This window comes from Carassius auratus, chromosome 42 (genome assembly GCF_003368295.1).
Source record: "Carassius auratus strain Wakin chromosome 42, ASM336829v1, whole genome shotgun sequence".
Taxonomy (NCBI): Eukaryota; Metazoa; Chordata; class Actinopteri; order Cypriniformes; family Cyprinidae; genus Carassius; species Carassius auratus.
The window spans coordinates 15,297,277-15,325,253 of record NC_039284.1 but is presented as its reverse complement, the minus strand read 5'-3'; the positions used below and the strand labels follow the sequence as shown (position 1 = coordinate 15,325,253).

General features: G+C 34.7%; 2 protein-coding genes across 3 annotated transcripts; both read right to left on the bottom strand.

The window, feature by feature from the left end:
• Nucleotides 1-201: 201 nt before the first annotated feature.
• LOC113060809 (hydroxyacid oxidase 1-like) lies at nt 202-14,477 on the bottom strand. 2 transcript variants are annotated; one of them, XM_026230009.1, is made up of 8 exons: nt 14,299-14,476; nt 11,340-11,491; nt 9,642-9,897; nt 5,708-5,883; nt 3,426-3,517; nt 791-949; nt 658-727; nt 202-385 (listed from the first exon to the last, which is right to left on the bottom strand). In XM_026230009.1, the coding sequence occupies exons 1-8, from the start codon at nt 14,433-14,435 to the stop codon at nt 318-320; spliced, it is 1,110 nt and encodes a 369-aa protein (XP_026085794.1). In that variant the 5' UTR covers nt 14,436-14,476; the 3' UTR covers nt 202-317. The 2 variants fall into 2 exon arrangements, 1 of the variants encoding a protein (XP_026085794.1); XR_003278297.1 differs by lacking the exon at nt 202-385 and having other exon boundaries at nt 791-954; nt 14,299-14,477.
• Nucleotides 14,478-19,961: 5,484 nt separating this feature from the next.
• LOC113060808 (thioredoxin-related transmembrane protein 1-like) lies at nt 19,962-27,312 on the bottom strand. The gene is made up of 8 exons (XM_026230008.1): nt 27,117-27,312; nt 26,546-26,661; nt 25,255-25,300; nt 24,975-25,103; nt 24,815-24,860; nt 23,520-23,621; nt 23,015-23,075; nt 19,962-21,835 (listed from the first exon to the last, which is right to left on the bottom strand). The coding sequence occupies exons 1-8, from the start codon at nt 27,296-27,298 to the stop codon at nt 21,594-21,596; spliced, it is 924 nt and encodes a 307-aa protein (XP_026085793.1). The 5' UTR covers nt 27,299-27,312; the 3' UTR covers nt 19,962-21,593.
• Nucleotides 27,313-27,977: the final 665 nt, after the last annotated feature.

Sequence of the window (27,977 nt, the reverse complement as noted above, 5' to 3'; positions counted from 1 at the left end):
TAGGTGAATTATGCCTTAAAATCTCCTTTTCGTTTTGTTCCCAGTGTCCGGACAGTGAAGAAAACTGGAAGAGTCACAAAACTGGTTTGGGTTACTAAACATTGCCTGCTTCCAGTAAACAGGAAGGATTACTGCTGTCAGGCAGGGTACGTCTGTACAAACCACACGCCTTTGATGCATTTATTCCAACTTTTACACGAATGACTTGCACAAATGTTTTATTCATGATGCTAAATCTGTCGTGCCCAAATCCTCTGGGTTCATTTGATTTACACAAGTCGGTCCAGTCACAGACATACATGAAATCCCCCAGCGCATTAAAACCTTGAAATGAGTTCAGATCTTCTCAAAAGGGATCTTTTGACTTCCTTCAGTGAGAGACATCCTGCCAGAAGACAACAAACAGAAAAAACAATATCAAATACACTTGTTAATTTATTTATTTTTTTTAAGTAGTATTTTTCAATATTTTTATATAGTACGTAGTTCTGTTTATACATTTTACTGTAATTATTTTTACTTTAAATCAATTAAAATAATTTAATTAATTATTTTATTTAATATATTTAGTAACTTTTTTTTTATATTTTTTACTTTTTTTTTTTATTATTTTTATAATACTTTTCATGTACAGTAGTAGTGCTCAAACCGATCTACCTGTAAGCGCCAATGCAAGGTGAAGTTCCTCACGCAGTATTTGGAGAACATTACTGACTCCTTTGTCACCCTATGGACAGAAAGACATCAGAACTAATGCATGTCCAGTAATTCAATATTTACTGTGTTTTACCTCGCAGGCGAGCGCCCACAGGACGGGTCTCCCTACAAACACAGCCTTTGCTCCCAAAGCCAGAGCCTTCAGCACATCTGTGCCCTTACGAACCCCACCGTCCATGAAGACCTCCACCTTTCCTTCAACAGCCTCCACGACCTCAGGCAGAGCGTCGATCTGCACTGACATACACCATCACATTACTGGAGGTTACTAAGTCTCTTCTGCTCATTTATCTGATCAAAAATGCATTAAAAATAGTGAAATATTATTAGAATTTCAAATAACAGTTTTCTATGTGAATATATTGTAAAATGTAATTTATTTCAGTGATCAAAGCTGAATTTTCGGCATCATTACTTCAGTCTTTAGTGTCACGTGATCTTTCAGAAATCATTCTAATATTCTGATTTGCTGTTCAGTAAACATTTCTGATCATTATTAATGTTGAAAGCAGTTACAGCTGCTTTTTTGGTAAAAAATTACCGTTCAGTAGTGTAGGGTAAGATTAAAAGTAAAAAAAAAAAAAAACTTTTATACATGAAGGACGCTTTCAATTGATCAAAAATTACAGTGAGGACATTTATGATGTTTCAAATTATTTATTTCAAATAAATGCTGTTCATTTGAATTTTTTATTAATCAAAGATTTTTATTAATCCTAAAAAAATGTAATTAATTATAACAATTCAACAACAATATATAGCAGTAAAAACTATTTTCAACATTGATAATAATCAGAAATGTTTCTTAATTGAGCAGCACATCACTATATTATAATGATTCATGAAGCCATTGACACTGAAGACTGGAGTAATGATACTGAAAATTCAGCTTTGCGTAACAACAATAAATTATATTTTACAAAATATTCCCATAGAAAACAATTATTTGAAATTCTAATAATATTTCACTATTTTTAACCTGTTAGCCAGCACCCCCCATTATGGGACTCACAGCTGAAAGTGCTCTACCAAACTTATAATTGTAACAGTTTCCCACTTCAGTGTGTTACAAACATAATTTTGGTGTCTTTGGAAAGAAGACCCTTTGGGCTTTACTTTATAATGGGTTGAAAGCCACATGTCTCATGAGTTTCTATTTAAAATCTGAATAAAATATAATGAAAAATGAGACTCCTGCAAATATAAGAAAATATATTTCCCAATAATATTGAAAGCTTCTACAAACTATTTAGTCAGTAAACATACCACTGCATAGTTTTTTTTTTTCAATTATAAAACACTAGACAGAAACTTAGACATCATATAAGTGATTTATTTGAGCACTAGAAAAATACAATAAGAATAATTTGAGTAATAAAAATAAGAATAATAAGAACAATAAAAAAAGATTTAACTTTGCCAATTATGCAGTTATAGTGAGCTGATTTGTGCTGATTTGCACTCAAACAGATGGTAATTATGCAGATACATTCACATTCAACATAAAACACACTCTCTCACATATAAAAACTGTTTAAAAATAAAAATAAAAAAACAAAGGAAAATGCGATCGCTGTAAGCTCCGCCTCCATCAGCTGACAGGTGCGTCAGAGCGCGTCACCAGCTCCCAGGATAGAGCGCCAAATTCAAATAAACTGACTTCCGCCTATTTTTCATTCATTCTTTTTTCCGGTGGATCGTCTTATTATTCTGTTTGTGACACTGTACGCTGCAAAACCAGGCCGTGTTTTTACTACCAAGACGCAGTTTCCAACCGTGAGTTATTCCATAACGGACACAAACAAATATGTCGCTGAAGAAATTAAACGTAAACAAAGGAATTATGATCCATATTACAACGTTATTGCTTCGTTGGACTAAACGTGCTTCATGAGATGTAATTGAGTGGACCCTTACCTTTCTAACTTAACCTGGATTTACAGCTGTGGATGTGTTTATGACTCGTTATTACGACGGATCTGGTATGTACAGCGTTTTCATTGCTTGTTTTTTTATGTGTACTGCTTACACAAATGTAGCAAATACAGTCTTTATAAGCTTTCCATTGGAAAAACAGCGATCTGTTGTCGATGCTTGAGTCGTAGATCTTTATAATGACATAGATTGTCAAGATTAAATTTGTCCCGTTTCATTTAATCTATTCATAAACACTGACACGTGCGAGTTGAGAAGCTTTCAGGACGAAAGGCTAACAGGTTTTAATGTTTTCTTGATCAAATAAATGCAGCCTTGGTGAGCAGAAAAGACTTCTTTTAAAAAAAACGTTTTCAGTATGTTCACTATCAAAACTTTGTCTTGTGTTTCTTGTCTTACAGTATATATCGTGTCTCCATAATTGGTTATCACAGAAAGTTCTAGAAGGATAGAGCTTCAATAAATCATCATCAGCACTAATTATAGATCATAAGATAAAACCCAATTGTTGGATGACCTGGAGCAGATACACCATCTCTGCATCTATATTCAGAACGCTCTGCACGCTCAGTTGATGTTCTTCAGTTTTGAAGACCACTATGTGCTCATAAAACTTGCAGTTGTATCCAAACCTTTGTTTGGTAAACCAGGGACCGTATTTCACACTATCAAAGATGCAATTCACAGGCCGCAGAGGATAGTTTGCAAAGAGGACTTGTGGGTTGGAGGTCTCTGGAGAACAATAATGCCTCATTTCTTCAACAGACACTTACGGTGGCTGGAACTCCATCAAGTTGTCTTGCTCCGTGGTTTGACACAAGTATTCCATCCACCCCATACTTCAGAGCTTCTTTGGCATCTTCGGCTAAAATGGCAAGATTCACCATGAGCAGAGCATTAATTACTGTGGTTCTTCTCAAGCAGTTTTGCTTTTTTTCTCATTCTTAAATTTGGAGGCAAAATCTTTTGCATGGGGGAAATTATGGTACATTGCAATTATGGTACGCAGTACTGTATTTATCTGTATTTAAAGGACTAGTTCACCCAAGGATTAAAAAAACCTGCTCACCCTCGGGTCATGCAAGATGTAGATAGGTTTGTTCCTTCAACAGATTTGGAGGAAGGTAGCATTGCATCACTTGCTCAGCAATAAATGCTCTGCGGTGAATGGGTGCCGTCAGAATGAGAGTCCAAACAGCTGATAAAAACATCACAATAATCCACAAGTAATCCACACTTCTCCAGTCCATGTTTGTAAGAAACAAATCCATCAACAGGTTTTTTTTCTTCTTCAAACTGAGTCCATAATCCATAATAATGCTTCCTCCACTGAAACAGTCCATCTTTTTGCAGCCACATATTTGTGTTTTGGCTTGTAAATGGTGCTTGATCAGTGCAGATTTCTCTCCTGATTCAGTCCAGACCACATTTTCCCTGAAGGAAGCATTATTATGCATTATTAACTCATATTTGAGCCGGAAGCAACAGTTTTAAGTTAAAAACATCTTAATGATGGATTTCTTTCAGCTTTTTCAAGACATTCACTGATGGACTGGAGTGCTGTGGATTATTGTGATGTTTTTATCAGCTGTTTGGACTCCCATTCTGACGGCACCCATTCACTGCAGAGCATTTATTGGTGAGCAAGTGATGCGATGCTACATTTCTCCAAATCTGATGAAGAAACAAACTCATCTACAGTTCAGATAGCATTGTAAGCAGGTTTTAATTTTTTGGATGAACTATTTCTTTATTTCAAGCATTACTGTTACTATTGCATTTACTCATTACAAAGACTTGCTCAATTTATTTTGCAAAGGAAAGCAGCTACAGAAAATGTGAAAAATTAACTTTACATAGTGTAATTTAATTTCCCAAGGTCTGTTCTGTTCGGAAAAATCCCGAAAATGATTAAATAGCGTTTTCCTTTCAGCCGAGGCCAACAGGAAAGGATGCACTTTTCAAGGAAAATTATGTTCCACACATGAGCTAAAATAACTAATGGTGTTCCCCAATTACTTTTTCCCCCCTCAACATACATTTCTGAGTTTGTCAGGGAACAGATTTAAATCCTTTGCTCTACTCTGAAATAAAAAGATTTGGTGTGTGTGTGTGTGTGTGTGTGTTCGCTCTCTTATATTTACAGAATGTGCTATTTCCAGAGCCAAAGAGAAGATAAAAGTTTATCTGAAGACACAATAACTGAAGTAAAGCTTCTAGACATTTCTGAGATAACCTCAGCGCTCACAGACTGACTGCTTTTTCCTAACGGGAGATAAATGACACATTATCTTTAATTAGTGGCCCCTCGCTGACAGACGGGGGTCGTCCTGATAAGATTATGCAAATAGGTTGTTCTGTGAGCATTTCACACGCTTAAAAATAAAAGTTCCAGTTAGAACTAAAAAGTTAGGACTTTTATTCTGAAGTTCTTTGGAAAACTGGTGCATTAAAGAATCCATAAATGAATAAACTGATCTTAAAAACCTTTTAAGATAAATTTAAATTTTTCAATTCAATAAAGGGGTACATTTATTGATACACATATCTTAATTTAATTTAACTTATTTTATCTTATTTATAGTATGTTATTTATATTTGTTTTTATTTTAAAATATTTTATGTTTTTATATATTTGTTTATATTTGTATTTTATTTTATTCATATTATATTTTATCATATTTAATGTATTTGTGACCTAGGGTTTTGGAAAGGCGGTTTAATTTAATTTATTTAATTTTAAGTAAAAATAAACATTGCCACTAAATCTTTGTTTGACTGTCTCTAAACCTCACTTTAATTTGTTTTAGATATTACACATGATGTCATGATGCATTAGAAGTCTGTCTGAATCCAGTTTTCTGGACAGCTTTCAGATACAGTCACAGATGATGTAAGTGCAGGTTTATTATTATTTTATTACTTTGTTAGGTTATTTATGTTGCTCTGCTGCATTTGAAGCCTGTCTGAATCCAGTATTCTGTCAGCGCTTTCGTTCACAAGCTCACATGACACGACAGCTCCTCCAATCACCAAACACAACAGGATGGCTCACCTGTCAAAACCCCTTTGACCACCACAGGCAGCGAGGTCATTCTCTTCAGCCACGCGATGTCGTCCCACTTCACCGTGGCATCTATGGCCTGAGTTACGTACACCGCCAGGCCGCTGTCCTCCCCGTAACCTTTTTTTGAGGAGAACGCTAAATCAGGGGTCTCGAAATTAGCCATTCTGGGGGAAAAAGAAATTAAAATAAAATGAGAATGCAAAATGGGATTAGTCTTGTGAGTGTTGTTTTTGGTCGGGGTTTTATCCAAACAGCAGAGCTCACGCTCAAAGGCACCTTGTTGCCCCTGCTGCTCTCTGATTTGTGCGGCCGAGAGAAAGTCTCCCGGAGGGTTGAGATGAAGTTCATGTTGTGTCACCGCTGATGGAAACGGAGGCAGTTGTGCTGAAATATACAGTGGTGGGGCCGTGATGCTTTTTTAGATTTCAAGTTGCCGTAATTCACCTCGTGGGCTCCGGAGCAGGAAGGCTTTACTTTCATGAGGGCATTTTTATAGTGGGCCGCTGTTGGCATATCTGTAGAACCGCTGATATCTGAATGTTTCCCCACATACGAAACATAATATAGCGAGTGTTGACGGAGTATTAATCCCCACGAGCGGTGTGATCTACTGTACGCTTCCCCGGTTCAAGAGAGAGATTTCTGTTTCCATAAATACATAAAGCTTTGGTTTTCAAGGGACGACGAACCTGTAAAATAATCTGTCCAACAGGATGAGAAAACTGAGGTTTTGTTTATGAAGAAACCTCACAAGAATTGTAAAAGTAAAAGTTTTTACATGCATTAAATAAAACTGAAATGTTTACAATGCAGCATTTGTTTGACTAGAAAGGTGTTAATAAAGATGCTTCTATATTGTAGATATTGCAATTATTTACACTTTATAGGTGTATACGGGACGCCTTCATTTACTTCATTATATTACAATTAAATCTAATCTAATCTTGACAAACTATATATTGTTGGAAAGGTCTAAGACTCCCAAATATATATTTTACCAATGTTTTTTTTTTTTTTTTAAATGATGTAGGAAAAGTAATAGATTCATGTGCACCCTCAAAAATCTACATTATAACAGGAAAAAAAAAGACATCTTCATTGCATTCATTATATTTTAGAAATCATCCGAAATTATATATATATCAACTGAAAACTTCAAATCTCAAAATTCATCCTTTAAAACCCATTTTAAAATCAGACATTGCATTACCATTTAAAAGCTACATCTGTATCGTGTTACAAAATGTTTTCATTCATGAATTATCAGAATCAGAATCAGAATCAGAATGAGCTTTATTGCCAGGTATGTACACATACGAGGAATTTGTTTTCGTGACAGAAGCTCCGCAGTACAACAGAATGACAGCGACAGAACATAAAACACATAATAAAGAATAAAAAATACAAATAAGTAGAGAGTGAATAACAATATACAAATGACAATTGTAGGAAAGTATATTACAAAATGAAGTTATGTATGTACATATATATTGTGTGCAAAATTTAAGTGTATACTAAGTATGTGTGTTAGATAAATAAAGTGTGTGTGTATATAAATATAAAGTGTAGTGTGTCCGCCGTTATTATAAGCTGTTCATAAGATGGATTGCCTGAGGGAAGAAACTGGTCCTGTGTCTGGTCGTTCTAGTGCTCAGTGCTCTGTAGCGTCGACCAGATGGCAACAGTTCAAAGAGGGAGTGTGCTGGATGTGAGGGGTCCAGAGTGATTTTGACAGCCCTTTTTCTCACTCTGGATAAGTACAGTTCTTGAATAGATGGGAGGGTTGAACCGATGATTCGCTCAGCAGTCCGGACTACCCTCTGTAGTCTTCTGAGGTCAGATTTAGAAGCTGAGCTGAACCAGACAGTTACTGAAGTGCAGAGGATGGATTCAATGATGGTGGAGTAGAACTGTTTCAGCAGCTCCTGTGGCAGGTTAAACTTCCTCAGCTGGCGGAGAAAGTACAACCTCTGCTGGGCCTTTTTCACAATGGAGTCAATGTGAATGTCCCACTTCAGGTCCTGAGAGATAGAGGTGCCCAGGAACCTGAATGACTCCACTGCAGTCACAGTGCTGTTCATGATGGTGAGTGGGGGGAGTGCAGGGGGGTCTCTCCTGAAGTCCACGATCATCTCCACTGTTTTGAGGGTGTTAAGCTCCAGGTTGTTGAGACTGCACCAGACAGCCAGCTCTTTTACCTCCTGTCTGTAAGCAGACTCGTCACCGTCCTGAATGAGGCCGATGAGTGTGGTGTCATCTGCAAACTTCAGGAGCTTGACAGAGGGGTCCTTAGACGTGCAATCATTAGTGTACAGGGAGAAGAGCAGTGGGGAGAGAACACAGCCCTGGGGAGCTCCGGTGCTGATTGTACGGGTGCTGGATGTGTATTTTCCCAGCCTCACTAGCTGCTGCCTGTCTGTCAGGAAGCTGTTGATCCACTGACAGACGGAGGTGGGCACGGAGAGCTGATTTAGTTTGGGCAGGAGGAGGTTTGGGATGATCGTGTTGAAGGCCGAGCTGAAGTCCACAAACAGGATCCTCACATAAGTCCCCGGTCTGTCTAGGTGTTGCAGAACATAATGCAGTCCAATGTTTACTGCATCGTCCACAGACCTGTTTGCTCTGTAGGCAAACTGAAGAGGATCCAGCAAGGGCCCAGTGATGTCCTTCAGGTGGCCCAGCACCAGTTTTTCAAATGACTTCATGACTACAGACGTTAGAGCCACAGGCCTGTAGTCATTTAGTCCTGTAATTTTGGGTTTCTTAGGGATGGGGATGATGGTGGAACGTTTGAGGCATGAAGGGACTTCGCACAGCTCCAGCGATCTGTTGAAGATCTGTGTGAAGATGGGGGCCAGCTGGTCAGCACAGGATTTCAGACAGGCTGGTGTAACACAATCTGGGCCTGGTGCTTTTTTCCTTTTCTGCTTCCGGAAGACCTGGCGCACCGCATCCTCGCTGATCTGAATTGCAGGTGTGGGGGAGAGGGGGGATGCAGGAGGTGAGAATGGTGAGAGTGCTTGATTGGAGAGGTGTTCAGGATGGGTTGCAGGAGCTGTTAATGGTGTGAACGGTAGTTTGGAGAGGCATTCAGGGCTGGTTGCAGGAGTTGTGAAGGGTGTGAATGGTTGTGTGGGGAGGCGTTCAGGGCAGGTGATGGGTGTTCTTTCAAACCTGCAGTAAAACTCGTTCAGATCGTCTGCCAGTCGTTGATTCTCTACAGTGCTCTACAGTTATACAAATGTACGTTTGGATCGTGCACTATAAAGTCTATGTTAAAAAAATGTGAGTGGCAGTTAAGGGGTTAAAAGTAAGTATTAAAGCATCTAGAGTCTGTTAGCACATTATGTGGTTGCCAGGGCATTGGTATGCAGTGTCTAAGATGAGTAAAGTTGCAGATTTCTTAATATAGATTGATATATATTGCCAGGACTTTGTTATGCAATTGCTAAGGTGATTAAAATTCAGAGAGCATCATTTCTAAATGTATGACATTGCATATAGGGAGTTTTGAGCAGTTGTCAGGGTGTTTCCTTGGGATAAATTGTAACAATGTGTCTTGGCTTTAATTTGATGCTGTAAAATGATGATGCAGTGAACTCACCACTCGTTGATTGTAAAAAAAACAACAACAACATTGATATTTCCAGTGATATGCAGCAACTAAAGCATAAAATTGTAATATATAATTATAGATCTGACCATGTGAATCTTTGGCCCTAAAGAAAACCTCCGGAGCAGCAGAAAAAGTTACACTCAAATCACCAGTTGTTGATTCAGATCGGGTTACTCTGTGTATTCTGATTTCAGATCAGATGAACAATTCACACTGTGTTTGTGAGTTTACAAACACAACCAGCGATGTCTGTAAAGCTTGCTTCTGGCACGCACACACGTGACGTGTGGTTGTCTCAGCGTTTACCTCAAATGAGAGGGCAGCTTAAATCGGTTGCGCACGTCATCACGTCGCCTGCCAAGATAAGGTGTGTCCACTGTGACAAAGATACCCTTATACCCGGCCTCCTCGGCCCTCCTGACCAGAGACTGAGTCAGCGCTCTGTCTTTATAAATGTACAGCTGCATCCAGCGCACGGCTCCAGGTGCGGCCTGCGCTACTTCCTCTATGGTGGAGGTGGCCCATGAGCTCAGCATCATCCCCGTGTCACAGGACAGACAGGCTGTGGATGGGAAGAGGACCAGTCAGAACAGCAGGGTGATTGTCATAAGGGGGGGGGGGTGGGGTGGCTCACAAGATACTGAATGGTCATGGGTTCCAACTTTCAAAAAGGGGTGATCCTTAAACTGTGTGACCTTAAGTGTGTGGGATCTGCTCAGAGATAACAGATACTTCACAAAGTGCCAAGCTAACAAGTTTCTGCTTAAGCTCTACTAGAATTTAAATAATTTCAATAAAACTGTGGTCATTTTGTATTCACTATTACTGACAGGAATAGTATGGAAGCCCATTTCTGCTGCAAAAAAAAAAAAAAAAAAATATATATATATATATATATATATATATATATATATATATATATATATATATATATATATATATATATATATATATATGATAAAAAAATGTTAAATATAGAGAATAAAAATACAATGTTTTAAAATAAAAAAAAATCTAAAAATTATTAGATTTAAGAAAATCTAAATTATGAGATTAAATATTAAGTATTATGTCCTAATTGTGACTGTTCATTTCATAATGACTTAGTATGTCCTAAGTTTTACTTTTTATTTCATAATTGTGATTTAGCATGTGATCATTTAAACTTTTTATCTCATGATTGACTTGTACAGCATGTCATTAATTTTGATGTTTTATCTCATAATTATTAAAATTCATGTCATCATTTTAACCATTTATTTCATAATCATCACTTAATTTCATAATTTCAACTTTTTATCTCATAATGATGACTTCTGTAATAATTTTGACTTTATTTTGTATAATAATGACTTAACATGTGAGTATAACGAAGTATAACTTAATATCTCAATTTATATATTAAATCTTAATATTAACATATCAGTTTTATCTCTTTTATATCATAATTATGACTTAGTGTGTCATAATTTCAACTTCTTATCTCATAATTATTTCTTTGTGACTAATAACTTTGGCTTTTTAAGTAATAGTTTCAACCATTATCTCATTTATTTTCTTCTTTTTTTCTCTCACAATTTTATGGTATAATTTTGACTTTTTATCTCATTTTATTTCATAATTATGAAAGCACATCTTGATTATGACTTAATTATGTCATACGTGTAATAATCTCTCATTTCTATCTCATAATCGACCGTGTCATAATTGCAGCTTTTTATGTCATAATCATGACAAGAAATATTTTGGATTTTTATTTTATAATTATAACTTGATATTTTTTTTTTTTTTTTTTTTTTTTTTTTTTTTTTTATGGCACAAATGGACTTCCATATTACGGCCGCACTGAAACTATAGTATATTAGCTCATACTATGGTAACGGTGATCCATTTTTGTAAGGGTTGTTTAAGTGTGATTGGGGGCAGGAGATACTGTAGAATGTAGGAAAGACTAATGGCGCCACCATGTGGTCAGAGGAAGTTAATGGTGTCTTGGTGTCTGACCTCTTGCAGTGGCCGTCTCTCCATCAGGATGTGCCATTCGCTGCATAGCAGTAGCTGCCACACAGATGGGCATACTGACTCTCTGTCCCAAAACTGTGGTGGACATGTCCACTGTGGACACGTCTCTGAGCACACGAGGGTAAATGCACCACCTGCAGGACACAGCAGTCAAAATTCATATTTCAGAAATAAAAACCTTATATAATAATTAAATATAGATGCAACCGGGAATGGGAGAGTTTACTTGTAATTTAATTATAGTCATTTTTTAGACACAATCTTAAAGTCTTTACTTAAAGAGACCTTAAGAGATCAGCGGGGCATGTTGTCCCATTATAGATTATATGTTGATACATGAAATACAGTCTAAAGTTAAATGTTAAATCTCTTAAAAAAGTCTTGGCTCAATCATTTGCGAAATTTGGTTCCTATACTAAAAAATTATAATAATTCTGCATTTGTATTAAAGACGATTTAAAGCATTTCCAGCTAAACATATTCAATAAAAGAATTAAGAAACACAATTGCAACTAGCTACTTCTTCTGGAAACCCTGTTTATTAATAGATTCAGTGTTTGTTTTTTTCCTGCATGAGTTGTGTATGACTTCAGCCCTGACGGTCACTCAATTTTGTGTTAATATTTGTGTTCATTCTATGACTCATCGGGTCTGACCACAGCTCACTTAACTTTCACAACGCGTGTTTGTAACCTGGAAGGACGTCTTGTTTGCACATTTTATACATATGCATATATGACTAATATATATGTATGACTAATACAGTGGCATTCCTCATCTGAACAGTGACTTTGCTGACACTGCTGTAAGGCCGTGTTTAGGTCTCTAGGGTCCGTCTGCCCACCCACACGAACGCTCCAGGCCAAGATAAACGCACATAATTATAACTGGCCTTAACTGACCCCACACAACCCAGAGAGACTGTCTAAAATTAGGTCGAAACATTAAGAAGAAGTGTAATTCTAGTCAACATTGTGATAGGCTGACTCAAACTATTACAGACTGACTCATGCCATTTACTTCATGACTTAGTTCTGTGTTATTACCTGTTTGGTCATTTTTAACGTTGTTTTATTTCTCTCACATATTTGTTTATATATACTGTACATATAGTACCTTTTAAATAGGATTTATAGACAATTATAAATCAGAAGATCATATTTCAGGAAAAAGTGTCCTTTTCTGAATTTGATAAAGAAATGTCAATAAACAGGTTTTCAATGTGAGTACATTTCCCCATATTGTGTGACAACATGCCGCATCACATATTTTCAATTAACAGTTTTGTGTGTGTGTGTGTGTGTGTGTGTGTGTGTGTGTGCATGTGCATGTGCGTGTGTGTATGTCATTACTGTAACAGTATGGAAGCCAATTTCTGCCGAATATATATATATTTTTTTTATCATACTTTGAAAAAATTCAAAAAAATTTAAATTATTCGATTGAAAAACATAAATTTATGAAATAAAAAGTCAAATGTATGACACAAAGAGCCAACATAATGATATGTCACAATATGTGTGAAACATATATATATATATATATATATATATATATATATATATATATATATATATATATATATATATATATATTTAATATATTTAAATATATATGTATATTTAAAGTGTCATAACTTTTTGTCACAGTTATGGCTTTTTACATCATAGAGTAGTTTTGTATTCGTTTCAATCATCATAATTATGACTTATAAACTGTTATATCATAATTATGATTAGTATGTCAATTTCAACTTTTTGTCATAATTATGTATTCATGTTATAATGTCAACTTTAGTCTAATTTTATCTCATTTTCATAGTCATGACTGAGCACATCACAACCATGACTATATTTTTATTTATCTAATAATTTTGACATTTTATGTCAATTGTAACCTTTATCACATTCTTATATCTATTATTTCATATTTGACTTAGTATGCCATAATTTTGAATTTTTATGTCATAATTTGAACCACGTCTTCATTTCTCTCTCTCTTTTTTTTGTCATAAGTATTTCTTAGTATGTCATGATTTAGATTTTTTTTTTTTTTTTTTTTAATATAAATTTGCCTTTAATTAAACCCTGTGAGATTTTGAATGTGATAATTAGCCCCTGTAAGAGATATTTGTTGCTATCAGGTAATAGTTGGCTCTTTTGCTCATACTTTTGTCTTGTCAATATGTTTTTCATTTAGCAGACACTTTCATTTCTAATCAAATTGTCTTACGCCTGGACAAACGTGTGCTTACGTGTTCAACGGAATCAGATCATCTTTGAACCTTTAACTCTTGGGTTAGAAGGCCAGATTTTTAACTACACTAAGACACACCACTCATTTTAGATGGTTAGAAACGTCATAGACCTCTTGATATATATATATATATATATATATATATATATATATATATATATATATATATATATATATATATATATATATATATATATATATATATATATCATATGATTTATACATAAATTAGCAGTTTGATAGCACGTAATGTCAGATGCATGATTTGTAATTGAACTGTAATATAATTATCTTCGGTAGTATCCGAAGTAAAAAATAAAATAAAAAATGTCTAGAAGGAAACTGTACTTAGTTATAATGAAAATACTCTCTTTGCAAAACATCTTAATGTTTTAAAAATGTACTTTATTTTTTAATGCAAAATACAATTTCCTTTTTTTTTTTTTTTTGGAGGTAAGCTACACTAACATTTGTTATAGGATTTACTTTTGTAAAGGATTTTCAAGTAAATTTCACAAATACTAATAATAAAGCTGAAAATACACATTGCATTAAATGTGCAGTGGTCAACCCGACAGGTTTTTGTAAAGATTCACACTTACAGTATATGTCTTTCTTCATGTCTTCTCTGTAATGAAAGTTTTCAAATCAGAAGACGTTTATATGATGACGAACGGTCACATACCTGGCAAACGCTGCTACATTATCACGCAGAGTTTGCTGCTCGTCTGCTCCTGAGAAATAATAATCAAACACTGCCTTTGGTAAAAGTCTTTGAGCTTGACGTTCATAGTCACTGACACACACCAACGAGTCTGACATGTTTCCACTGATGAGACTCAGAGCTCTTCAGCCAGCTGGATTTCACCAGGATCAGAGACACACTGATCAATTATTAACTCTCTCAAGTTAACTTTCTGCATGCTTTCAACTAATGTTTATCCAGCATCGGACCCTTTGCCCCGTCACAGCTATAGGGGCTTCTGTCATTAATATGTGAACAACCAACACAAAACTGAGTAAAAATCAATGCTGTCTGTACATAATGGTCAAGTAAGAGATTTAAATTAAAATGAACAATTTAATATGACAGGAACAATGTGTCATTGGGTAAAAATCAAAAGAATTTTTTTAGCATAAAGCAAATGATTAATTTATAATATTATAATGACATTATTTTCTTGATAATTTCATTATGGACATGCATCGGGATGTTTTACTTTTGAATTTGTTTGTATGTTTTGTTTGTATGAATTATTCACAAAGGTAATAATCATGCATCCAAATGTTTGTTTGTAAAAAAAAGAAAGAAGAAGAAAAAAAAAAGGAATTTCTATCATCATGCAAATCTTGATGTAATTAATTTGACCAATTATTATATAATTTATTATTATTGTTAATACATATTTTAGATATTTTTTATTTATTTCTATATATATTTTTAATTAAATTAATTAGGTTTAGGATTATGTAATGGGACTGATGAGTCTTGAGACGTGTGGATCCATGTGCAAGCTTTTATTACACAGTTATCGCTAGGGGAGGGATACGTGCAGAACAATCCTCGGCTGTGTGTGAAAGGACGTCCAATGCTTATAAACTGTGTTGGATGATTGTGCTATGTGTGTGTAATTAATGGCAGCTGTGTGTGATTGTTATCAGGTGATTGTGATTGGTGGAATGAAGCATGGGAAATGTAGTCCAGGGTGTACTGAGAGTCTGTGTTGTGGATGATGATATATATATATTAGGTATATACAAACAGGGTAAATAATGTTTTGATGTTTTGATTTAAAAGATACTTAACTCTAAACATCAACGAAACCCTAACAAATAATAGTTTTTACAATAGTGCTCTCATTATAAATTTACCCTATATGACAGTAGATATTAATGTTCTGCATTTCTGTTTTGAGCTGCGCGCGCTGAAGATGACCAGTAGAGTGACACATTTGATAGCAAGTTTTTAATCAATGGGATTAAACTCGTAATTTCAGGTACAATACGCTTCGTTATTTATACAACATAACGTTAATATTAAGACTCATAGGCTATCTGCAAAAAAAAAATATATATATATATATATACATTTAAAGTGTCATAACTTTTTGTCACAGTTATGGCTTTTTACATCATACAGTAGTTTCAACTTTTGTATTAGTTTTGTATTCGTTTCAATCATCATAATTATGACTTATAAACTTTTATATCATAATTATGATTAGTATGTCAATTTCAACTTTTTTGTCATAATTATGTATTCATGTTATAATGTCAACTTTTGTCTAATTTTTATCTCATTTTCATAGTCATGACTGAGCACATCACCACCATGACTATATTTTTATTTATCTAATAATTTTGACATTTTATGTCAATTGTAACCTGTATCTCATTCTTATATCTATCAAAAAAAGCCTGAATGCAAATGAATGTGTCTGCGTGGCTCTGAATGAACTCATTTTGTGGACGCGTTCTTCACGAAACAATGTGCAGAAACACGGCAGCTAAACTACAAATTCACAGTGTTTTATTATAATGGTCTTCTCATCATAATAGTATGTATATAACAGTCCCAGTCATAGCTATTAATATTCTGCATTGTAGTTTGACTTGCTCTTGCTGTGCGCTGAAGCAACGCTAACTCACGACCAATTGATACGTATTTTACGAGGTGGCTTATTCATACAAATTTGTACAACGATTTGTCTACGATTTGTCTAAACCCCAGTGACGGTAAGGTTTATGGGCAGGGTTAGGTGTAGGTCATTCGTACAAATTCATATGAATTGTGCAACTCGTAAAATGCATACGATTTGGCAAAAATCATATGAATTTGTACGAGTGTAGTCGTGAAAAATTTACGTATTCCCGTGACATCATGTTGGCTGAAGAGACAGCACCGCACCGTTGACTGAACCAAACACATTTCATATCAGATAAATAATATATCCACAATATATATACACCGGCTGAAATGTTTTGAAATCACTTGTACCCTACCTGTTCGAAAAAAATCCAGTCTCTGCCCGTGTCAGTTCGAGTCTTGGTATAAATCCCTGCCGCCAAGATGCTCTTCTGTCGGTCATGGATTATGGAAAGTGAAATATTAATCTATAGGGGTGGTAGGATTTATTCACGCACTTAAAGTTTTTTTATTTGAAGCTTCTTTATTTTCAGATTCTTATTCCCGGCTTTATCATAATAGGCTGCCTATTAACTTATTGGGAGAAAACCACAAGTTCTATGTGAATTCAGACTTTTGAGCGCTCACATATAGTCAGAATGGCATAATAATAACAGCCCGTGGATATTCGACTGTAGATTTATATATATATATATATAGGAGTGGTATATGTTGCAGCCATACTTCTGACAGGTTTGAGATTTACACTACTACTGCGAGTGTAAATCGTGGCAGTTTTTCTCCTTCAGCGTGTGTAGGATGTTGAGATGTGCGTCTCCTCTCAGCCTCCTCTGCAGCTTTACGTAACAGCATTACAGTGCTTCACAACAGTTGCTTACACCTCAACTTCACGACTTACTAAACTTCATATCACTTTCACTGCACCTCCTCCTCAATGTAAAGATCCAAATGGCTTTTTTTTTTTAAAGAAAATTAATACAATACAACATGCAATGCTGTAGTCATTTTTTATGTAGAAAGCAAAGATAAAGAAAGGATGGGAGTGTGTAAATACATAACACCCTGGAGGAAGGATTAAGGCAGATTAGTAAAATAAAAACAATGAAAAAAAGGCAGTAGTTTTTGATACATTTTGCTTATAGGATCAGTGGACTGGGGTGTAACATCATCTTTTTCCACTTAATCTATTAAAGGGATAGTTCTAGGGATGCACGATAATATCGGCACAACATCTGAATATTTGAATATCTGATATGAATATTTCTGCCGATGAGCCAAACCGATATTCTCCAAGTGAAATAATTGACCTGTTTTTCAGGTGTGAATGTCTGTCTACATTTGTAAAATAATACATTTATGGTAGAATCAGTACAGAAGAGATACATGGATTTCTCTTCAGTAAAATTAAAGTTTAAATATATCAGGCGAAAATGTTTATATATATCGGTATCGGCATCGGGCAAAATTTTGAGAATATCGGCATATTGAATATCGGCCAAAATCCAATATCGTGCATCCCTAGATAGTTCACCCAAAAATCATAATTATGTCATTAATAACTCACCCTCATGTCGTTCCAAACCAGTAAGACCTCCTTTATCTTCAGAACACAGTTTAAGATATTTTAGATTTAGTCCGAGAGCTCTCAGTCCCTCCATTGAAGCTGTGTGTACGGTCTACTGTCCATGTCCAGAAAGGTAAGAAAAACATCATCAAAGTAGTCCATGTGACATCAGAGGGTCAGGTAGAATATTTTGAAGCATCGAAAATACATTTTGGTCCAGAAATAGCAAAAGTGACGACTTTATTCAGCATTGTCTTCTCTTCCGTGTCTGTGTGAGAGAGAGTTCAAATCAAAGCAGTCTGGATATCCGGTTCGCGAACGAATCATTCAGTTCACCAAATCGAACTGAATCGTTGTAAACGGTTCGCGTCTGTAATACGCATTAATCCACAAATTATTTAAGCTGTTAACTTGTTTAATGTGGCTGACACTCCCTCTGAGTTCAAACAAACCAATATCCCGGAGTAATGCATGCAATCAAACAGTACACTGACTGAACTGCTGTGAAGAGAGAGCTGAAGATGAACACCGAGCCGAGCCAGATAACGAACAAAAGATTGCCTCTTTCACTATTTGTCGGACCGATGTTTTCTCGGATGCGCAAGTGTATGCAGAGTTTCTATTGGCTATAACAAGTGTTTGCAGCGCTGAGCAATGCAGTGCTGAAATTTGCATGCTCACGTTTCCTCTCATTATAACACATGAATTGTAGACATTGTAAAATATTAATTATGGATATATTCATTGTGTCAGAGATTTGTGTGATTGCGATGAATTGAGTGATTTCTTTAAAAAGGAGTAATCAGTAATCAGATTTCATTTTCAGATTAATTTGCCCAACACTGTACTGAAATCCTTGAAAATCCCCACAACAATAACACACAGTTTGACAACCAGTCTTGTCACAGTTTATATTTTTAATATCTAATAAACTAGTTTCTTGCATTTAAACACGCCTTTTGGAACAAACATTATTATCACAAAGTATCAATCATCCAGTTGTTTTTATGGAAAACAATAAATACTGCATTGGTAAACAATGCTACAGTTATTCTGTTGGATGTGCATTACTGTTCAAAAGTAATTTCTGTTTACCAAGCCTGCATTGATTTGATCCAAAATACAGTAAAACCGTAATATTATTACAATTTAAAATAATAATACAATCGTAAACAATTTTCAGCATCAGTCTTCAGTGTCACAAGATCTTCAGAAATCATTCAAATATGCAGATTTGGTGCTCAAGAAACATTTCTGGTTATTATCAATGTTGAAAACACTTGTGTACTTTTTTTTTTTTCTTTTCAGTATTCTGTGATTAATAGCAAGTTCAAAAGAACAACATTCATCTGAAATAGATACCATTTGTAACATTATACACTACCGTAAAAAAAAGTTTGGGGTAAGTATTTCTTTTTTGGGTGGAAATAAATATTTTTTATTCAGAAAGGATGTATTAAATTGATCAAAAGGGAAAGTGAATAAATGTAAAATGTTACAAAAGATTATTTTTTTCAGGTAAATGCTGTTCTTTTTAACTTTCTACTCAATCCTGAAAACAATTTGTATAGCTGTTTTCAACATGGGTTTATGTCTTCACCTACTGGTTCCTGAAATCACCTTGAGAGCCTTTATCGATAAATGAATTGATTTTTGAGAATCTCCTGGACATGCCTGGACCCCCCATAAGACTTGATTCAATTCGAGCAATGCATAAGACAGATTTATACAATCACCTGCACGGAAATCGGCAGATCAAACCTATACCTTGATTCAAGTGCAAAGTGATTATAAGGATTTGATTGTGCTTTATTGTACACTTTATGACTCGTTTTCTTTCTTTATTTATTGTTGTATTTATTTACATAAATATATTTATGTATTTATTGCTGAAATGCAGATTTTTTTGTATTTTATTTTGAAAAAACATCACTTTAAAAAATATGTATCATCATTAAAAAGGCAGATAGCTAAAGTGTAATAAAACGAACACTTAAAAGCATATTTTGGATGTTTTCTTTCCACTATTCTGAAAAATGTCAAAACAGCCAAAAATCTAAAAAATTACCAGTGCATGAAAAAAATAATTTTGGTTGTTGTGCTTTTAAATGCTGACACGACAAACTAAAATCCAAAATGCTTGATATCAAACTGTTTAATGAACACAAACCCAACAGTTGTGAACAGCTTACACAATTTTAACAATATAACAATCTCTCACACAATACAATGACAATAGATGTTCAGCATATGATAAAGGACACAGAAACATTGAACAGATGTGCTGGTGTGTTTCCGTGCTGGTAAATCACTAACATTTATTTGCTACACAGAATTTAAACAGTCTGTCCAGAGTATAAAAATGAAAGGCAATTGTTAAAGACTGCACCGATTTTAATACCAAAGACGTTGTCAAAGTTAATCTTGCAATTTATGAATTAAATTTGCAATTACAGGGAATACATAACAAATCTACACTGTACAAAACAACATCTTCATATCATTGAGAAATATTTATCCTGAGACCTGGTAGGCAAAACATCTGTCTGATAATACGCTGTGTTTTTGGAACTATGATTATGGACAGTTTGTGCAATTCAATACTATATGCATCAGGTGTGTGTGAAAGCTATAGTGCAAAAAATACTCCTTTCCTTTTGGAAACGGTCAGGACTGAGTTGTGATGCAAGAATGTGAAACATGAACAAACGAGGAAGCGTTTATCATTACAGCAAATTAAGGAATTGTGGTAAAACAACCGTGTAATGCATGCATCTCATTAAACCCGTTAAGAGCATGGCTTTTATATTTCACACCAAAATAATAAGAAGTTTTAATAGGTTTTGCATTGCAACATTTTCATGACAATTAAGCACATTTCTTAAAAATTGTAATATTGTAACACACCAGTACCTTTTTTTTGAGTTCTGCAATTTTCGGTTATTTATATTACTCGAACACAATATTTGTGTACTGCATTACAGTATAAAAAAGTCAAGTCAAAAATAACAATTACACAATTAATAAAAAAGTGAAGAAAAAAAGATACATATTTTAATATTTAAATGCATTAATCACACCACTGTGTAGAGTTTGCAATAATTATGATTTTTTAAAAATATTTTTGAAAGAAGACTCTTCTGCTCACCAAGCCAGCATTTATTTGATTAAAGATACACTAAAAGTAGTAATATTGTGAAAAATTATTAATATTTAAAATCGCTTTTTTTCTATATGAATATCTTTTTAAAGTAATGTATTCCACTGATGCAGAGCTGAATTTTCATCATCATTAATCCAGTCTTCAGTGTCACATGTACAATATATGCACCATGTGATGCTGTATGTGCTTAATCAGCATCAACAATGTCAAAATGTAAAAAAAAAAGAATAACCACTATTAATTATACATTAACAGGTTGCACTTTTCTTCTGTTTTTAAAGTTAAATAAGAGCCTTTTTTAGATATTCATCCTAATACACTGTAAACATGGTATTTTTGCAACCTCAGCATTAAATTATTCTATTTATGCACATTCATATTTTTGGCATTTATAGAAAATATGAAACTGTCAATGTTTGGTATCTTTCAGCAATTAACAACTATTCTTAAAAACTAAACCGCAGGTAAAACGCGAGGAAAGCACTGAATGGGCAAACCACGTTCTGCATGTATGAAATCAGCAGAAATCATCTGATAGCTGGCGTTGCTTTGCATATCTTACAGATATGGCAGATTCCTCTTGTTTTGGTGGCAACTGCAGTGACTTTATGTTCCATCGGTAGTGTTCTTCTCCAGTGGTTTGCGTTTCCTCACTGAACTCTCTGCTGCCCCCTCTGGCGGAGGCTGGTCACTGCCAGCGGTGGCTCCATCGCTCATCGCTCCTTCCTCTTCGGTCGACTCGTCACCAGACACTCGCTCGCTCTCATTGTCCAGGTCAGATGCGTGTTTCTCCTCCGTCAGGATGTCCTCCACCTCTTCCTCTGAGACTTCCTCCTTCACAATCACAACTGCGCAGACAGAGATTTAAAATGATTCATTATATTAGGGAAGGTTCAATAACATCTCAAAGGTGTATCGACCAAGTAAAGTTGACCTGGGTAGAGTTATTAAACTACTCAAGTAAACTGTTATTAAAAAGTGTAACTGAAAATGAATCTGAAATAAAATGAAAAATAGAAAAAAAATCAACACTTCAAATTTTTATTTAATTACCGTCATGTTCTAAAACAGCTCAAAATAAAAAGTTTACAAATGTAGACAAACAAAATAACAAACTTGAAAAAAAAAATCTAATGGAAAAGGGAAATATAACATTAAAAATAATTTAAAATATTAATAAACTATTATAGTATCTCAATGATACAAAATAACACTGAAACTGGGCATTAAATATTCACAATATATTTGGAATGATTTCACTTAAGTTTTAAAATATAAGCAACAATATATTTTTAAATAATTTATTTATAAACAATAAAATGTGTTTGAATGATGCATCTCTGAAAAATGATTTCTTGGTTTCCAATATAAATATCTAAACATTATTAAATCTAGAAACATTAAACTTGAGAATCAAAAGGACTAAGTCTTGAATTAAGTGAGTTTGAGTTTTTTTTTTTCTTACACCATTGACAGATATTTTGTTCCTGTTTTAAACTTAAACTCATTACATTTTCATGTTTTTTCAGAAAACAAGACTTCATATCTTATGTCATTTTACCTAATACCTAACTAAAAGTATCGTGATTTAAAAAAAATGTAGCTATTTATACTGGAAAATGGTAAAAGTACAGAAAATCTGTGTACTATATAAAATGGACAAATAGTAACATTTTATAATTAGATATAATTTGTTAACATTGTCAGCATTTTTTTTTTAAATCACTTATAAAACTTATTAATTGCAACATTTATATTTAATTAAAATCAAAAGTTAACAGTAACTGATCTGAGCTGACATGAACTAATGAAGAACAGTTATATTTTAATTAACAAAAGTATTTTCAATAAATACATGTTTTAACTAATGTTAATTGATGTGAACTTATCGTAGATTCATACCACAAATGGTGTGCAATATGCACTTTTTAAACCGCATTATGCTACAATGAGATATTAAAAAGTCAAATTAAACCATTTAAACATAATTAGTGCAGGGTAAATGATAAGTGTGATTCGAAGCTCACCTGTTTTTTCTCTGCGCTTGGGTCTGGACGGCCAAATGCAGTCAGCGATCAAAACCAACATCTAATTGAGATATATTTACCATTAGACCGAGTAATAATCCCAAAACCAGCAGCTGAAGTTCACTTTTGAAAGTTTGATCCACTACATGCGAGAACCACCCACTGTATCCTCAAAAAGAGCCGCAGAATCGACCAGTGTTACACAACTCACCGTTGTATAATGCAGGAACTTCTTTTTCAACATTTATTATGTAATTCCTTTTGGTGCAAGCCATCATGTATCAGTACAGTATGTGCGATCTGCTTCATAGATGAAGTCAAGTGCACTTTGTTGCTTCCCTTTTGGTAAATGGTCTTTTTAGATCTGTAGCACGGATGCTCCGTCCGCAGGAATATAAATGCATGAGGTACTTTCATGCAAAGACTAAAGCATTTAACTTTAGGTTTGAAGCATGAATAATACATAAACCCATCTAAACTCTGAAAATGATGTTTTTAAACTCACCAGGCCGAGCATCAGTCCCATAAAGAGCGTAATGATGGCAAAAATCACATAAGAACCCCAGGAAGGGATACCGAGAGTATTCGTCAGGTACGTGTGGATTTGCTGTGTTGAATGGACAGAACAGAGAAGTATTTAAAACAAATGGCAAGATTAAATTCAGATTTGACAGGTTTCTTCATTTGGTGAACGAATGCATGAATTACCCAAAAGAACGAAAGAGCGTCAGTAACACATTACATTAGAAAATAGAAGAGTTATAAATGCTGTTGCAGTATTTTTCTTTATCAACTTATGTTGTTAGCTAATGTTGACAAACAGAACGCAATTTTAAAGTGTTATCAAATTGCTCTATGAATAAAGTGTATAGCTTTAAACATGGTAATTATAGAAAAGTTGACCCAAAAATGAAAATTTCTCGCATCAAAATCCAGCCACATATCTGTTTGGAGCGGTTTAAACGCAGTGCAGATTTCTCTCCCGATTCAACCAGATGATTTTTCACTGGAGGAAACGTTATTATGGACTTAAGCAATGGTTTGAAGTTAAAAAGATCTTCACGATGGATTTGTTGAGCTTTTGTCTTCTCCAGATGTTAACTGATTGACTGGAGTGCTGTGGATTATTGTGATGTTTTTATCAGCTGTTTGGACTCTCATTCTGACGGCACCCATTCACTGCAGAGCAAGTGATGCAATGCTACATTTCTCTAAATCCAAATCTCCAAATTTTCATTTTTGAGTCATCTATACTTTTTTTATTTAAAGCTGCAGTCGGTAACTTTTGACGCTCTAGCGGTTAATAAACAGAACTGTTTGCGTCTTGCGGAAGAACATCGTAGCCGGAACTACTTCTCTCTGTTTATGTCTATGAAGAATCACAAAGGTACTGTGTTACTCCGCCGCGGTACCCCCGAAGCAATCTAAAATAGTCTGAATATAAACACTTATTATAGGTGCCCCTAGTGATTCAGGACAAGCTAAAAACACAGTTTGGAAAATAGATTCATGGTTTACTCGCTTATTATAAACATTTTTCTACATTTTGAACACAAACAAAGTTACGGACCGCAGCTCTGATTGGTTGTTTCTTACCGGAGCGATGTATTTCTGCAAATGGCAATAGGACACTGGGAGGAGCCAGAGGAGCTTGATTTTTACACAGATTATCTGTCTCATATTCTACTGTCAGGACATAATGGCAGGTTTAACAAATATGTAAAAAAATATATATTTACAAAAGTTACCTACTGCAGCTTTAAGACAATACTACAGAAAAAATTGCTAAATATTTCTTACTCTGATCCACACGGAGAGACGAAAGAGATTAGCCATCCCTGACATTCTGTAAATGAATAAATGCAATTATTTATCAAATGTATTCAATTCGAACAACTCATTTTATGTGAGGCAAACACATCAGCACTTTTTTTTTCCAGACAGAAAAGGTTGTATTTACAGAAGAGAGGATGGAGACCTCCATCCTGGCACCGGCTCAACCATTTCCCACTTCTTCTGCACAACATACGCCTGGATATCCTCAATAGTCCGTGATGAAACATATTTGCGGAAATTGCCATCTTTAGCACTGTGGATGAGATGTGTTTTTTTTTTTTTTTTGGTATTATAATTTAAATGTATGGCATTTTTAATAAATAAAAAAAAACTAAAATAAAAATGTTAGTCCATTTTTGTTATAACACCAGAGGGAATATAAATTCAGTCATCTGAGGACTTACTGAAATATAGTCGGCAGTGTTGTAACCAGAAACCTCCCACTCAGACCTGCAGAACAAAAGAAGAGAGGACGGATATATTGATGCAGAAATGCAGATAGAAGAGCGAGCACATCCTATACTGGCCAAAGAAATCCCTTCGGCATGGGAAGGCGGTGAATGGTCTATAGCAGCACAGTAATAAGAGTAAAGCATGACAGCTTTCTGACAGTAAGAGGCGTTTTCTCGCCACCTGAGACTTCCACAGAAACGTACATGAGAGACGTCATTCAAACCTCGCTGCAGGTGGAAGCACAAAACAACAGACTCCATTTCCACTGCATCATTAGCCGCTTAAATGCAATCTTTGCTTGCATTTGAAATGCAATTAGTGTTCAAAGGGAATCATCTAAACGGCTCTGGATACAATGGCTTTCATCTGCTTGTGATGTCACTCGCTGATAATAACTGCAGTAAGAATTCAAATTAGCGATCTGTTAAAGTGGGCTCCTTTAAAGTCCCACTGTAGTTCATTTGAGCCACATGACTAAACGTAAAGGGACTCTGTGTGCAAACAATCCAGCAGTGTTCAATGTAAATGCCAGACGCACTGCTGTAGATCAGGCCAGACGCAAACAAGGCCTTCACACTGATGATCGTATCATACGCATAGATTTCTTTTTAACGGCTTTGAATGTGGCTCATCCTGTTTTATGTAACTGTTGCACAATGTCAAGATGTTTTCGCACTGATGTCAGACTAATTGTACCCATCAAGTTCCAAATAAAATAAAAAATTAAAATCCAAAAGTTTCCAAGTATTTAAATATAAAACTGTATTCCAAACAATCCAAGTATTTTATTCACTTTATAAAACAAGATCTATGTATTAACATTGTTATTTAAAATGTAATATACAAACCAATAAAAAAATAACTATATTGTAATATTTTGTGGCATGAAAAATATTAATGATGATACTTATTAAGAACATATATACACATTTTCACACACACATATTAGACAATAAGTAATTGTAGTTTAAGTAGTAATAATAACAACAATAACATTTTTGTATTATATTTTAATTATATTTTATTAAGTATGTGTGTGTGTGTGTGTGTGTGTATACTGTACATATACAAACACACACCTACAAATATATATATATATATATATATATATATATATATATAGAGAGAGAGAGAGAGAGAGAGAGAGAGAGAGAGGTGGAGAGATATACCTTTAAAGACATTAAATGATTCACATTTTAATTTCAAAACAGCATCACATACAGGAAGAAGCAATGGTCAAACCTGGTTGTTGTGTAACGTCAACCTTGCCCACTGATATTCCCAGACTTTCACTTTGTCTTCCAAGGCTCTCCCAGTCTGTTTGTAAATGTTGGCAGGCCGGACACCACGGAGCATAACTGATAAAACACATGAAACAGATCGATTCATTTACACGCGTGCATAAATGCTGCATATCGTATGTAAATGTGGGTGTAACCCTAATGATGTGATCATGTCCACTGTAGGCCACTATTTACACAATAACCTACACAATATATGAGCATATAGATTATTATTGCATACCATGACGATCTGAAACGATTTGCATGCATTTATATATACTAAAAAAGAGATTTACAATCACTTCCGGTGAGAACTCGGCACACCCGTCACTGCACAACATTCTTTGTTATTGTTTTTATTTAGACACACTGTTACAGTATAAATTGCTACATTGTCGCAGCGCGCGGCTGATCAAAGCATCATCGAATCCCAGCGCTATTAATCTGACCATTCACATTTGAATCCTGCAGTGTATGGATCAGATCAGATCATATCTTAACACACACATCCACACACACACCGTACTCACAATTTGATCATCCATTCGCCGTGCAGGATGAGCGTCCAGTTCGCGTCGGCCACCGTCTGCACATTACTGGCGTCCGTCTGAGCGACGACTCGAGCCGCAAGCATCAGGAACACAGCACAGATCCAGCAGGAGCTTCTGCTGTGTTTCAGTCCCGCCATATTGCTGCTGCTGCAGGAGCACATGATTCAACACAAGCAGGAAATACAGCGGTGGCGCTTAAAGCTGAACTCGACAGATGTGAATACAGCACTTCTGCAGTTACACACACCGAATACTGCACACGTTATACTGGTAGCTTAATTTCATTTTACACACAATACATAAAAAGAAAATGCTTGTGTGTGTTAAACATTGTCAATAAATTTTGTAAACATATACAAAATAATGAACATTATAATGAAAATAATGAATTCAATATAATGAATAATGAACATTACTATGTGTCTATTTTTATTTTATAACATATATTAAAATACATGTCGATGTTTATTATATATATATATATATATATATATATATATATATATATATATATATATATATATATATATATATATGTTTTTTTTATATATATATAAAAAAAACGTATTGCTATTACTGTGTGTATAGAAACAACAACAACAATAATATATACATACACATGCATACATACATACAGGAAATACAATAAGTAATTGTAGTATTAGTAGTAATGAACAAAAATGAATTTTAGTAATACATTTGTTGTATCATATTTTAATTATATTTTATTAATTATGGTTGTGTGTTTGTGTGTATTTATATATATGAGCCGCACCAACAACGGAATGAGCACTTTAGCAATAATGACAACAAACTGTTAGAAAAAAGGGTTCATTGGGG